The sequence below is a fragment of the Phaseolus vulgaris genome, chromosome 2 (assembly GCF_000499845.2).
Source record: "Phaseolus vulgaris cultivar G19833 chromosome 2, P. vulgaris v2.0, whole genome shotgun sequence".
NCBI classification, from domain to species: Eukaryota; Viridiplantae; Streptophyta; class Magnoliopsida; order Fabales; family Fabaceae; genus Phaseolus; species Phaseolus vulgaris.
Window position 1 is genome coordinate 12,663,959 of NC_023758.2, and position 16,147 is coordinate 12,680,105.

Below are 16,147 nucleotides of genomic sequence, written 5' to 3' on the forward strand. Positions count from 1 at the left end.
GAAATTGGAGTAAGAAAAATGAATCTAAGTGGTTTGGACAATTCATGAAACAGGTTTTGCGCATTTTTTAATTTCTATTTGGTGAATTGGATTTGAGTTGTGTGGTAACCATCAGATTGAATTTGAAATCTATTTTGTATTTTGAGATATAATTGGATTTAACATCATTGTTTGATAAATTGAAGCAGCTGCAATTATGTTCTTAAACTAATGGTACTGTGATTGAGTGAAGAATCAATGAATTGCAATTTGGCCTAACCTCACTCTAAAAACTAAGTGTTGACCTAACTTCACTTAGATTCGCCGTCATAATTTTCATCTCTTCCAAATTTCTACAATACCCATTTATTTGAGCTTGTTCAATAACAATGATAGCTCCCATGAATTTAGTAAAAATAGATTATTGAACCCCAATGAAAGAAGAAAAACCACCAACAAACTCTCACGTACTCCCTCTAAATGACGCATTTCTTCACAGTTGAACTTATCTATCTGCACATCATTCTTTGTTCCAAATGGTTCTCTTTAAATCATACAGATACTTAAATTCCTATCACTAAATGAATATTGGATTGTCTGTTATGCCTTTACTAGATTGTCTAACGGATCTATTCATTGTGAGATCGTCTAATGAGTCTTGCTCAACTTCTCTAATATTTTTGTGTAATATTGCACATAAGTTAGTTTTGTTATAAAATGTAACACACCTTATAATCTTTGTTATCATCAAAATGTTAACGCATTCATATCAAGAGACTGATTAACTTTCTAGTGTCTTAACAAAGAGCATACATGAATGACATCTGAAGTGATTGTGTGAACTTGCCTCTTAATTGTTATACCATTAATGATTAAATGTATATATGTGTGAAGTTACCTTTTTCTTGAGGACAAACAAGGTTATAAGTTTGGGGAAGTTGATAATGTTAATTTTCACCACTATATTTAGTCACCTTATATTAACAAAATATACTATTCTTTAGCTTTTAAACCACTCAATCCCTTTTTAATAATTTTTAGTATTTAGATATTTGTTACTATCATCTAATTATATCAATAATCCCTATTAACTTTTGTATAACAATTGAATATGAGGCTTTTCAATCAAGAAAAACAAGATTGGAATCCAGGAAATTGTAAATGAAAGAACAAATTTGGAATCTCCACAAGATTACCTGCATTAGGCACACTAAGATTTAACGCCACCTCCTAGTGGTGATCTATGTTGGGCTTCAAGTGAATTACGTTCAGCGCCAGTTGCATAGAAAGCTATTTATGATGGACAAGCCTAACATGGGATTAATTGCATTGAACGCTAGTTGGACAAAAAACTCATTTTGATAGATGCACCTAGTGTGTAATGTCTGACAATGGGGGTTGCTTTGACTAACATGACACCCTTGACTTATTTCTTACTGTTTTTCTAGTGAAAGAGGACATTTTTTGTTGGGATGTAGTTGAGAACGGGTTTTTGAAGACCATTAAATTTACTAGGGGTTCCTTAGAGTCCTTATTTCTTCTCTTTGGTTATCCATCTTCCACCATTGTGCATATTTTCTTTTTTGGACTCTTCATGATAATGAAGAGGTAAAGCCATTTTGTTGGGGTTAGAATTAACCACTAAACTCTCATGTAATTAGTATTGTTTTACATATATAAATATTTTTTCATTCAATGTTAGTATTTTGTTTATATGCTTAATGCTTGTTGTGGTTTGGTAATCCATAGCTTAATATTTGATCCATTGGGTATTGAAAAATATCTTTGTAATCTAGAACTAAAGCAAAGTACATAATGAAGCTTGCATATAGGAAGAGAGCTTGACTTAGTTATTTTAAACTCTTGTTGTGAAACTACGTTTGCTTATTAAGTAATTAAGGAATTGATTTTTAATAAGAAAACTTAAACTCATTCTACCAAGGAATTAAGATCGAAGTAAACTTGCGAATTAACTTTAGCATTAAATTAAAAAAGTTGAGTGGTTATATACATGAAAATCAGATTTGATGAAGTCTAATCCTAAAAAGAGAGAGTGTATCATTCCTAATGTATTTTAATGTATTTTTTTATTCTAAATGTTTGATAAAATTTCAAAATTTGCACCGCTTTTAATTTCTTAAGCACTAATATAATTTATAAAATTTTTTTTTTTTCTAATTTAGTTATCAATTATAATTATTATTCGTACAAGTCCTTTTAAAAAATTAATACGTTTGTCATTACAAGGATTGTACTAACAGTCATGAGTTCGATTTATTATAAAATTTTATTTTTGCCTCTTAAACAATATTTTGTTCTTTTGCTTCAACATCATTAAAAAAAATGTTAATGAAAAATGTACCCTCACTTTTTTATTCGTCTTCGTCTTCCACTCACTGAAAATGTTGGAAGTAAGAAAAACTAGGACACAAGATGGTGCTTGCAACAAAGAACACCATATAGGAAAACAAAGAAATGAAAGAAAGTCCAAAAAAATTAAAAAATATTGGAAAGGTGTTTACAGAGGAATCATGAATAATATGATAAATTCCCAAATCAACTAAGTGTGGATAATATAATAAGTCCCGTAATTGAAAGAAGTGAAAATGATAAAAAAAAAGAATGTGAGAGAAATGATTAGTACGATAAATTCTACGGGATGTGAGAGAAAATAGTCATGAGTCATATTATAAATTTTACAGCTTTAACAAAAAATAACAGAAAACCTATTATAATAAACATGTGTCCCTATAGTAACCATTAATAGAAAAATTCTCTAATACTTTGCTTTTTAAAAAAATTTAGTGGATTTAAACAAAATATAAAATACGGTTATCTATATTTTCTTTTTTAAATATTTGTTTCTTCATTTAAAAAACATTGAAAATATTTGGTTTGGAAGGGTATAGATAGAGCATTTAACTTCTGAAGCCTCAGTCACTGAAGATGATGATGTAATGAACCTGAACACCAAGCTTTCTCAATTCTAAGTTCCACACTTTCTCTTATCAAACAAAGTTTTCATCTTTCCCCTCTTGGTCGGTTAACAATGGCTGCCTCATCTTTGTCGCTAACATCCCCATTCCATTTCAGAAAAACCCACAACAGGATTTCACCTTTCAATGCTCATCCTCTCATTCAAAAGGGCAGAGAATCTCTTAAATCAAACTTCTCATTTTCAACCCTTCACGGTTCCCCCCATTTCAGACCTTCTATTGCAATTTCCCCTTCTCCACTGACCCAAACAAGAGCTTCTTCTGATGAATGCTTTGACCCTGCTGATGAAGCCGAAAGGTTGCTGCTTTCTGGGGAAAAGCCAGTTAAATTCGCCTTCTGGGTCATATTTTGGGCCTCTTTGTCCCTGGCTTGGTTTGCAGTTTCCAAGGATGCTAATGCTGCGGTTGACTCCATCAAAGCCTCTGGCTTTGGCTTGAACATTGCCAATTCGTTGAGGAAATTGGGTTGGCCTGATGGGGTTGTGGTCTTCACCCTTGCTACTCTTCCTGTGCTTGAGCTTCGTGGGGCTATTCCTGTTGGTTACTGGATGCAACTCAACCCCACAACTTTAACAATCTTGTCCATTCTCGGGTTAGTCTTTTAATTCTTTTCCTTCTATTAAGCACACTCTTCTATAGCTAAGTTTTGTGAGATATTCTTGAAATTCACTGCAATCATGCTACCTATTTGTCCTTACGTGACTCTCTAGGATTTCTCATGGTTATTTTGTTTGGTTTGTTGTGACATTCCATCTTTACTTGGAATAGTTATGTTAGAGAGTATGACCTTGTTTGTTTACTGTTGATGTAATTTAGATTGGTTTTCGGTAATAGTGGAGTTCTCCCATGGTTGGATGAACCATTTTTGTGTAATTGATGTAGGAACATGGTCCCTGTGCCATTCATTGTACTCTACCTTAAGAGATTTGCCTCTTTCCTCGCTGCGAGGAGCTCTTATGTGTCGCGGTTGCTTGACATGCTGTTTGAGAATGCCAAAGAGAAGGCTGGTCCAGTGGAGGAGTTTCAGTGGCTAGGTCTGATGCTGTTTGTGGCTGTTCCTTTTCCTGGAACAGGAGCATGGACTGGAGCGTTTATAGCAGCCATTCTTGATATGCCATTTTGGGCTGCTGTATCTGCTAATTTCTTTGGTGTGGTGTTTGCTGGGCTGCTAGTAAATTTGATAGTGAACCTTGGTCTGAAGTATGCTATCATTACTGGTATCATCCTTTTCTTTGTTTCCACATTCATGTGGAGCATCCTTAGAAATCTTAAAAAAGGTTTGAACCCATCAAATTGACGTGAAATGTATGATTTTTTCTTTCTCAACATGAAGAACAATTGTTAGTTTTGTTATTCATTCTATTTATTTTCATTTTCTTATATTTCATAATGGAGCGACCTAGTTCAGTTATATATGTAAAAATGAAGAGGCTGACATTTTGTATATACCCTTATATATGTAAAAATGAAGAGGCTGACATTTTGTATATACCCTTTTACGGAAGATTTAAAAATCATGGGCTGAATGACATTTCTTGTTGGAGAACATCCCGTGTCTGACAATATTTTCTTTTCTCATGTGGAGTATAAGGAACCTTAAGACCTAATTAACTTTTAACTTTGTGGTGCATCTTTTCTTTTTGAAATGTAAAATTTAACAATCTAAGATGGAGGCCAAAATATATGGTTCTCTAAACTAAATCTGAGTTTGTGTGTCCTTGAAGTTTGAACATAAAGAAGAAACACATATGCCAATCCCATTACCCACACCCTTTAGTTGTTTGTGTCTTCTGCTTTGAGGGTAGGATTACTGATTGAATACATCCGCATTTGCCAGCCAAGGATAGGGAGTTTTTCTTATAGTTAAGCCCTTTAATGATTTGTCAACGTATTGTCTGAAAATTGTGTTGTGAATTTATTCACTTACACTGTATGATTAAAACTTAATTGGTATACTGCATTCTTAAGTCCATTTTGCTGTTGGGAATTTGATAAATAATCTTTAATCTGAATATACATTTGTTAATGGTTGTCCCATAAATTCTGAATCTCAATAGTCAACCTATTTTTCCTAAATATATGTAGTATCCCAAAATCTCAAGTTCTTTTAGGTATGTTTATGTTGCTAGTTTTGTTCTTGAATAAAATAAGCCCAACATATTGTTTGGAACAATGATTGTGCACACTTCATTGCGTTTTGGGTGAAAAGTTTTGTCTAAGTCATGGATGCCAGTTTTGGGGATGTTAGAGATAGTATCTGAGTAGGTTGATTTTGTGACTAGTCTGATTGCATTGTAAGGAATACTTATTTCACAGACTGTGGAACTTGATTTTGTTGATCTGATTAAAAGTCTTTTGGTGTGTTAGGAAGCTATTTCAGAAGTAAAGAGTCACGTTTAGGATGTGAAAGCTATAATTATTAGCTTCTTAAAATCACATCTTAAGCATGAAACTAAACACGTTATTTAACAATCAAATGAAAGTTTTATTTCAGCCCATTACTCAGAATTTCTCTCCCTAAAATAAAACATCCATCATCCATGTCGAATATGTTTACTTTAAAACTTTGTTGTCAGCTCCTAATATATAAACTGCTTTGAAACGTGAATTTAAGAAGTAACTTTCTTTCCAATGATATATGGAACCTATCTTTTAGATCTGAAGTGTTGGTCACATTTATGATAAAACTAAAAATTATTAGGGTAAAATGTGGTATAACTCACTTAAGTTTTGGTCAGAATTGGTTTTAGTTTCTTCAGTTTAAAAATGACTGTTTTGATCATTGTATTTTCTGAATGTGGTGCATTGGATCACTCTGACATGGTACTGCATTCATTTTACTAAAGATCCTTATTTTGTATTTTCCTTACATCCTACAATTGAGTAGTGATGAACGCCTAATACAAATTTGAGAAAATCGATAGTTTTTTTTTTACAATTTCTATAGAGAAGGTAAAGGAAGAGTGGAAGATATTCAAAGATAAAAAAAAATACTAAAGAAATTGAAGAATTTTTCATATAGAAAAAACTTTTATTCAAAATATATCTTAAACCAACTTAAGTCTATGTATACTATAGAAAAACTACTAAGTTTACCAATAAAATATTTAATTAAAATAAAATTGTATAAAAGTCCTCCTCAATTTTCAATTGAATTTTGAGTTTACATTTTATCATAGATTTGAGCTTGATGATTGATATGGACTTAGACTCATTCTCTAATAATACATTGAAAACATCCTAATACTAGAATGAAGGTTCTATTTAACTATATTTTATTTATTTTATTGCATTTCATTTTTCTCCTATTAATCAAATGTAGTGATGGAGGACCATCTTCACTTCCTAGCCATTATACTCTCACTTAAAAGCATAAGGTCAAACACAAAAATTCAAAGGAAATCTCAGTCTTAATTTGTATAAATTTGTAAATAGTAGAATAATATTTCTTTTGACTTTGTATTTCTGAACCATTTTTAGAATAGGTCAAAAATAATCCTAAGACACTATAAAAACCTTCACTTAGCCTTGAAGCAAAGGTTTCTAGAACACCTTTAGGAGAGCCACACGGTTTAGTTGCCTTAACCTTCACCATAACTTAACTAAGGTGAAGAAGACATACAAAGAGGCATGATTAAGAGCTCCTTTAGCCTATAAATAAGAGACTTCCCTCATTGTATTCTTTAGACTTGGATTAACTAAATTGTTTATGAATTTTCAGTAAAACTCTCTTCAATTCTCTCCTTCTAAGAAACTCTCAAGCATAGTAGAAATTCAAGAAAGTTGACCTAACCTCTTCCTTGGCCCTAGCACCTAAAACCATCCCTTCCTCTTCTCCTTCCAAAACTCATTCTCGGTGCAAACCTCCATCTTCTACAACTCTTTTGATGCCTCCATTAATCATTTCCAAAACTAAAGAACAACATTGCATCATGTGGATCAGAGCAAGGCAACACGATTAAGATAAGCCTTAAATCCAATTTTTTTTTTTGGTTTTGGTTCATGTGTTCTTGAGTTTTGGTTCATGTCTTTCAATGTTCTTTATATTTTCTTCACTTTTTCTTTCATTTCCATTATTTAATATCGTGTTTCTATGGTTTAGTTTTGTATTCCACCATTTATATTCAAGATTAACTATTCATATCACTTCTTCTTCAAGTTTCTTCATGTTCTTAATGTTCATCACTTATTCTTGAGTTTTTCGTGAGCTTAATTTTTTTTTTGTGCTTTTTTATGTTTTCTACCCATTAATATCCTTTGTTTACATTTTAATCAGTTTAGTTTGAGTTGTTTTGATGTATTGTTGTTTCAAATATGTTCTTGATGTATTGTGTTGTGATATAACAAAGCTCATTCATGTACATAATCATTAGAAATTATATATCAAAAGATACATGTGATTTTTCGTTGCATAAAATACAAGTGTACATCAAATGTACTAGGAAAGTGAAAGATGATAACTTTATGAAATATTGTACACCTATGACAGACGATGCAAAAGATGCATATGTGTTGCATAATCAGGAGAATTATGTTATAATTAAGTGCATATTCTATTCTATATTTATTAGGACAAATTTGTTAGTGATTTGATTTTATTTGATTTGTACAGCTTTAAACACCCATTATTTCTGATTATTTCTTTCCTTAATTAGGTTGTAACACAGTCTATAAATAGAGACTGTAATCACATTTGTAAAATACCTTAGAAATATATTTCATCTATTTCTTTCAATTTGGTATCAGAGCTCCTGATCTGGGAGATTCTACTTCTGCAATCTTTTTTTTAGCAGCCTTCATTTTTGTAATCATTTTCCTTGGCAGCTTTCATTATTGCAATTTTTTTTTGACAGCCTTAATTGCTGCAACTTTCTATTTTCCTTATCTTTTCTCCATTGACCACCACCACCACTTTGCACCATTGTTCGTTACTGCCACCACCATTGACCGTCACCGACCACCACCACCGACCGCCGCCACCGTTCGCCGAAAACTGTCGCTGGCTGCCGGAAACCGCCACCAAAAAATTTTTCTAGTGAATTTTTTGTGTGTGAACAAGATCAAATTTTGCCAATCTGAAAAACTCAGTTGGTTTTGAGCTCTCATGGACTCCCTTAGTAAGTCGTCTAGCTATTGTTCCTTCACTATGAGTGGTAAGAGTTCTAGTTTTTTATCCTTTAATGCTTCTAGTACTGAAAATATTTGGATTATAGACTATGGTGCTACTGATCATATGACACCTCATTCCTCTTTTTCATCCTACACTGCTTTATCTGGTAACCCATATATTACTGTTGCTAATGGCTCCACTACCCCCGTTATTGGTCGTGGTAACATTCACCTTCAACCTTCATTTCCATTAAAAAAATGTGCTTCATGTTCCCAAACTATCCAATAACCCCTTTTCTATTCAAAAGGTTGCCCAAGATTTAAATTGTGCAGTGGTATTTTTCCCTTCCCATTGTGTTTTTTAGGATCTTGCCACGGGGAAGACTATTGGAATTGTTAAAGAGCAGGACGGGTTATATTATTTACAGCATGAAGAAAATAAAAAAGTGTGCTAGACTACAGGCACACACTTCTAATCTTCAGCAAGGTCGTGAATCTTGGTCATCCTCTTAGATATGGCTTCAACATAGACGTCTTGGTCATCCTCCATTTAGTACCCTAAAGTCCTTATTTCCTGTTTTATTTACAAAAGTGTCTGCTGAGTCATTTCATTGTGATGTTTGTTAGTTTGCTAAACACCATCGGAAAAATTTTCCTCCCAATGGTAATAAAAGTTCTAAGCCTTTTGATCTTATTCATTCAGATGTATGGGGACCTTCACGTATTCCTAATATCTCGGGTGCAAAATAGTTTGTTTCATTTATTGATGATTGTACTCGGGTTACCTGGATATTCCTCATGAAAGATAAGTCTGAAGTTTTTCACCTGTTTGTAAAGTTTTACAGAATGATTCAAACACAATTTGAAAGTCCAATTAAGAGATTGTGTTCTGATAATGGAAGAGAATATGTGAACCAAAACCTTTCCAAGTTCCTTTAGGAAAATGAAGTTGTTCATGAATTAACCTGTGTGGACACTCCTCAACAAAATGGGGTTGCTGAAAGGAAAAGTTGTCATCTCCTTGAGGTTACTCGAGCTTTACTTTTCCAAACATCTGTTCCTAGATCTTACTGGGGGAAGCAGTCCTGACTGCCACTTATTTGATTAATAGATTACCCTTTCGGGTTCTAGAGGGTGTTACTCCTATTCAGCTTATGACCACATTCTATCATTCTATTCCCATGTTGACTAGTCTTCATAATCGTGTCTTTGGTTGTCCTGCTTTTGTCCATGTTCATAGTCCTTATCGAGGTAAGTGAGATCCTTGCGCCATCAAATGTGTCTTCATTAGTTATGGCCCCAACAAAAAGGGGTACAAATGTTATCACCCTCAAAGTCGTAAAGTCTATGTTTCCAAGGATGTCACCTTTCATAAAACAAAGTCTTTCTTTCTTACTTCTCAACTTCAGGGGGAAAGTATTCAAGAAGCTGAGAATCTTGAGTTGCCACCTTTTCCTTTGTTGCAGGACTTCATTCTTAGGGAGGATGACAAAGACCCTGCACCAACATTATTACCAGAGAAGAATAATGAAGACAAATATTTTGGAAAACAATATCAGCGAAAGAAACAAGAACTTGTCCTGGTCGAACAGCAACTTCAATTGTCCGAACTGGAGGTAAGAACTCATACCTATGAGACTCTTGAGGACACCTTAAATACTGCTTTTGAACCTAACCTAAATGATTTACCTATTGCCTTGAGAAAAGAAAAAAGATCTTGTGCCAAATATCTTATATCACAATTTTTGTCTACAGAAAAACTTTCTATGTAGTACCAAAGTTTTCTTTCAGCTATTGATTCTATCAGAATCCCTACATCGATACAAGAATCCTTAAAATATGAGAATTGGATTCGAGCCATGAATGAAGAAATGAGCGTGTTAGAAAGGAATGAGACTTGGGAGATTGTAGAGATACCAAAAGATAAGAAAGCAGTAGGTTGTAGGTGGATATACACAGTTAAGTATAAGTCTGATGGCACACTGGATTGGTATAAAGCAAGGTTGGTTGCAAAAGGGTACACTCTCAAACCTATGGGATCGATTATGGGGAGACTTTTGCTCCAGTGGCAAAAATGAATACAATCAGGATTATTCTCTCCCTGGCAGCACACTTTGGTTGGGCAATGCATCAATTTGATGTTAAAAATGCCTTCTTGCATGGAAGCTTGAAGGAAGAAGTATACATGGAGATTCCACTTGGTTATGGTGTTGTTAATGAAGGGAATAAGGCGTGCAGACTTAAGAAGGCCCTATATGGTCTTAAACAATCACCTCGTGTTTGGTTTGGAAGGTTTACTCAAGCTATGGTATCTTTGGGGTACCGACAAAGCCAAAGTGACCATACTCTATTTATAAAACATTCTCATAATTGTAAACTCACTCTACTTTTGGTCTATGTAGATGATATGATTATTACAGTTGATGATGAGATTGAAAAACAAAATTTGAGGGAGAGACTAGCTGCTCAATTTGAAATGAAGGATCTTGGGAAGCTGAAGTACTTCCTTGGGATAGAGGTTGCTTACTCGAGACAGGGCATCTTTATTTCTCATAGGAAATACATCCTTGATCTTCTCAAAGAGACTGGTAAGTTGGGTTGTAAGACCACTGGAGTGCCAATAGAGCAAAATCATAGGATTGGGAATGATGAGGAAAACCCAAAAGTGGAGAAGACACAATATCAAAGACTTGTGGAAAAACTCATTTATCTATCACACACTAGGCCAGACATAGCCGATGCAGTTAGTGTGGTTAGCCAATTTATGCATGATCCAAGAGAAAGACACTTGTGGACAATAGATAGAACTATTCAGTACTTAAAAGCCTCTCAAGGAAAAGGATTGTTATTCAAAAAGGGGAAAAACTTATCCATGAAAGTATATACTGATGCTGACTATGCAGGATCGATTGTTGATAGGAGATCCACCACAGGCTACTGCATGTTCTTGGGTGGAAATCTGGTGACATGGAGGAGGAAGAAGCAAAATGTAGTTGCAAGATCAAGTGCAGAGGCAGAATTTAGAGCCATGGCTCAAGGGGTGTGCGAACTCTTATGGATGAAGATCATACTTGATGACCTAAAAATAAAATATGAAGCTCCTGTGGGCTTGGCGTATGATAATAAGTCCGCTATCAGTATTACACACAATCCGGTTCAACATGATCGAACAAAGCACGTAGTGATAGACCGAAACTTTATTAAAGAGAAGTTGGATGATGGTATTATAGCCACTGAGTACATCCCTTCAAGACTCTCCAATTGGCAGATATGTTTACTAAGGGACTTCCCACAAAACAATTCGAAGATCTTACTTGCAAGTTGGGAATGATAGATATACATTCACCAACCTTGAGGGGAGTGTTGCATAATCAGGAGAATTATGTTATAATTAAGTGCAGATTCCATTATACATTTATTAGGACAGATTTATTAGTGATTTTATTTTATTTTATTTTATTTGTACAGCTTTAAACACCCATTATTTCTGGCTTTCATTACCTATTATTTCTTTTCTTAATTAGGTTGTAACACAGTCTATATAAATAGATACTGTAATCACATTTGTAAAATACCTTAGAAATATATTTCATCTATTTTTTTCAACTATATGCTATACAATGCATATACACCAGATATTGTCCAAAGAAGAAAGATGATGTTAGTAAATGATATAATCAAAGCCCTATACAAAGTCCAACATTTAATGCATCAGACAATGATACAACTTTGAATGTGACAACTATCACGCTTTTGAATTGTGTTAGACGATCAAATAAAAGGGAAGTTTCCAAGCTAAATATTTATATTCTATAATTATTCCTAAATATTTTCTAATTTTTTTTATATAATTAGTTCATATAAATCCAAGATTTAATCAAAACGATATTATTAATTTGATATAGAAAGTTTCTATCAAATAATGTTTTAACTATAAAGTTTTCGGAAAATAAAGTACACATTCACTACATTAAAAGGTTTTTTGAAAAACATTCTAAGAAATTAAATCCAAATTTATTGTTTTAGTGATTTCATGTGTTTAAATGATAATTAGTTTTAATATTCAATGGATTTCAAAAATATGATTTGGTGTATTTAATGTTATTTAAGTTTGATTGCTATCACAAATTAAAACTTATACAAACATAGAAAGTTTTGAAAATGCATTTACAGTAGAAATTTTGAAATAAGAAGGTCTAGATAATTTAGAAATATCATGTGCTTTAATATTTCAAGGAAAAAATATAATTTCTTGGATGATTATAAATTGATTTACAATACAACAATTTCAATTCTTGATCAAATTCAATTCTTTATAAGAAAGATTTCAAAATGATTGATAATATATGCATATTAAAAGAGTTTTTCAGAAATATATATATATATATATATATATATATAAACCATATTAAATTATTTGTGCTTAAATGTTTAATTTAATTTAATTCGGAAAGTCTTGATAATATGTTTCTAAACTAAAATATGAGAATAAAAAGTATTGATAATTAAAAAATATTAGAAGATGTTTTTTCGGTGATACACGTGCTTTAATATAAAGATTATATCAATTATTGATATTCACAAATAATTTCTAAATGAGTTTTAGGAACATAAAGATCATACAAAGTCAACATCTATAGTTTCCATATTCAGTGTCTGATTAAGGAATCCATGAAGTTGATGAACGAGATTAGTATGATCAAGCATTAAAACATCATTTAGTCTTTGCTTAGAAGAAACACACACAATAAATTTATTCTAAAAACAATCATGTGTCAAAGATGTACTCCGAGCTTATATTAAAACATTCTTAATTCAACGTCTAGTGCAAGAATAAAAGATATTCAAATGAATAAGTGGAGAACGTCATTCAATCTTTTCCAGATATATCTTCAACATTTATACAACTACAAATATAGAAAGAATTTAAGAATTCATTGATGCAAATATAAAATGAAGATGATGTGAAGATTTCTTCAAAGGAAACATTTTCTTATCAAGCATCCACTGCATTCATAAAGATGCAATGTGACAAAGATGTCACAAAGCATTAAAATGTCAAATGTTCACATCAGAAGATTAAAAGGAAACAATTTAAATTGTTTCATACACTCAAAGACGTTCAAATTTAATCAAAGTATAAGTTGTCATATCCAACGTCTGATGAGAATAAGATGATGAACAATACACGACAAATAAAGGATATGGTAAAGATATTCAAGATTACAATATTAAAGTATCATTTGGACAAAGAAAGAAACAATTCAAAATACATTTAAATTTCAAGAAGAAAAATAATTAATCAAATTAAAGAGTTTCCATATCCAACGTCGTCTAACGACTATGTGAACAAGCACTACTAGAAAATCATTAAATAGAAACCAATTTTAGACATTAAGAATAATTAGTTGCTATATTGACTAAATTAGATACTATTTTAGAGACTAAAAAAATTATTGGTTTCTAAATTTGTTTCTATTATTGATAAATAGTTTCTAAATTGGTATCTAATTAACTCCCAAGATTTCTATCATTGTTACTATTGGTAGAGAGAGTGTTTTCTTAGTGTATTAAGAGGTCTTGATCACAGGAGGAGATTATGATTGATTGCTTGGAGAGGTAGAGAATACATGGTGACCTGCAAAGGTGTAAGAATATTAGGTAACCTGTAGAGGTGTAAGAATATTGGGTGATCTGAAGAGGTGTAAGAATACTTGTACACCTAAAGAAGAGTAAGAGTACTTGTGTATTTGAAAAGGTGTAAGAATACTGATGTACCTGGATAAGTGTAAGAATACTTATGTACATGGAAAGGTGTAAGAATACTTGTGTTAATGAAGGTTCTTAAGTGGGTTTCTTGAGAGGAATGACGTAGTCCATGTTGTGGGGTGAACCAATATAAATGTGTCTAATTATCTTTACTCTTACTCTATTAAACACTAACGTTGTTTTGGTTATAATTGGTGATGTTTTCGTTATAATTCGCAATTTGAGTTTAGGTTCCTTTCAACCCCTTTCTGGAGTCAACTACACATTCACCAACAATAAATGAAAGAGAAAGAGTCACAATACCTTTCCCAGTACTCAATCATTGAAGCCTTCAAATGTCTCTTTCCTCTCGTCACTAGTTAAGGCTGCCACAATGGAGCTAATTGTCGAATATTCGTCAATGATAGTGCAATCTGAAGCACTTGACGAGAATGGAAAGTACCAAACCTTAAAGCCCCAACCTTAAAAATAATGAATTTCACAAATAATATATACTTTTAAAAAGCCCAAACTTTAAAGTTGGGCTTTCATAAAACTCTCACAACCTTATCTCCTAAAACTTAAGATGTAAAAATATAATAACCAAAACAACCAACCAACTCTTATTTTTTCTTAATAATCTGAATTTTTTTTTAAAAATATTTTAACTAAAGTTGTAGATGGACCAAACGAGTTCGGTGTAAAATGTTTACACTGAAGTCGTACAGGAGTGATACGACGTCAATTAAAATATTTTACAATGAAATTGTTAGGGTGCGAAACAACTTTAGTGTTAAAGTCGTACATGTGGAGTATGACTTCCACGTGGATTCTTTTCCAATCTAAATTCATATCCATGGGGTACGACTTCCACTCTAAAGTTCTCCGGCTGGTTTATGACTTACCCGTTTTCATATAAAAAAAAATACCCAAAATCGTGTTTTTTTTAAAAAAATTGCACTACTTTCGTTCATAAACCCTATAACTTTAAATTTTTTTACCAAGTGACATATTTCATATATCTACATTGATTTAATTTATTTTAGTATTTAATTTTAAAAACTAAATGATATTATTTTTACAAAGATAATTACGATTCTAAATATTTATTTTTGATTGTTTTTAAGTTTGTGATGTTGCGTTTGAGACTGCAAAATCAAACAGTAATATTAATTCACTTGACCACAAAATCAAACAACAAATACTTAATAGAATATATACATATTTTGAATACTCAATACGATAAAAATTTTATTAGGGACTCAATTGAAAATTTCAAAATTTATTTATGATTTAAAATTTAATTGTCTCTTCTTTTTTTTTTTAAATGGAGACATGCAAATAATAATGATGCAAAAAAAAATTTATCACAAAAAATTTATATAAATAAAAATGAGTAGAGGAGGGGTGCTTGAACCCTTATACACATATATACAAGGTTCATTATAGCATATTTTAGCCAAATATTCTCTACATAGACCCATCCAACCCAATTTGGTGATAATTAACATTCACTTCACCAAACCTAATCCTAAAATTGGACTTCAGAAAATCGTTCTCCCCTAAAGTGTTACATTACAAAGTGTTCTCTTTCATGGATGGTTGAATGCTTATTTTGTTTGTTGATTTTTCCAGATAAACTTTTGATTGTTTTGCATTGCATTTTGAAGCATGCATAAGTTTTGTATACCTATTGCTCCATCTCCCTCATTTAATGGGTGTATAACCTGCTTTAATATTGGTTAGTTAGTTGCTTCAAACACATTTCCCTTTCTCTCCTAGTGAGGCCATGCTTCATATTACATGCTTTGTAGACCTTATTTTTTGTAATTCCAAATCTCAAATATGATGGTCCATGCCATGGGGGAGCAGGACTACCCCCTTAGGCTAGTTTCATCCTCCGAGATGTTATGACTTTGTTCATGTATATAATTTTGTTCAGTCGAGCTTTAGTTGGTTTTTGGTGCAAAGCTCACCCAGATTAATTTAACGTGTTTCCCTACACAAGCAGAAAAGGCCACTTGTCGGGTCACGCACTTGAGGTATCTATTAGCTTTCAATTGCAATTTTAGTTTGAATGTATTTTTAATCCAAAAGAAATAGGGTAATTATTAATTACAAAAGTCTATTGAGAAGTAAATAAGCATAAATATCTAGAGTTAATACTGCTACATTGGTGTTTTCATTAGCCTTATACTTACTTACTGCTACAATGTCTCCATATGTAATTACTATTGTTGACCTACAGATTCAGATATTAACCATCCTCCCATGTACTATGGAAACAAACATAGACAAATTGTAATGCACTTTGT

At 32.4% G+C, this 16,147-nt stretch overlaps 1 protein-coding gene across 1 annotated transcript; it reads left to right on the top strand.

The window, feature by feature from the left end:
- The first annotated feature begins 2,896 nt into the window (after positions 1-2,896).
- On the top strand, positions 2,897-4,328 carry LOC137810714 (uncharacterized). Its single transcript, XM_068612121.1, has 2 exons — positions 2,897-3,567; positions 3,858-4,328. The coding sequence occupies exons 1-2, from the start codon at positions 3,029-3,031 to the stop codon at positions 4,270-4,272; spliced, it is 954 nt and encodes a 317-aa protein (XP_068468222.1). The 5' UTR covers positions 2,897-3,028; the 3' UTR covers positions 4,273-4,328.
- Positions 4,329-16,147: the final 11,819 nt, after the last annotated feature.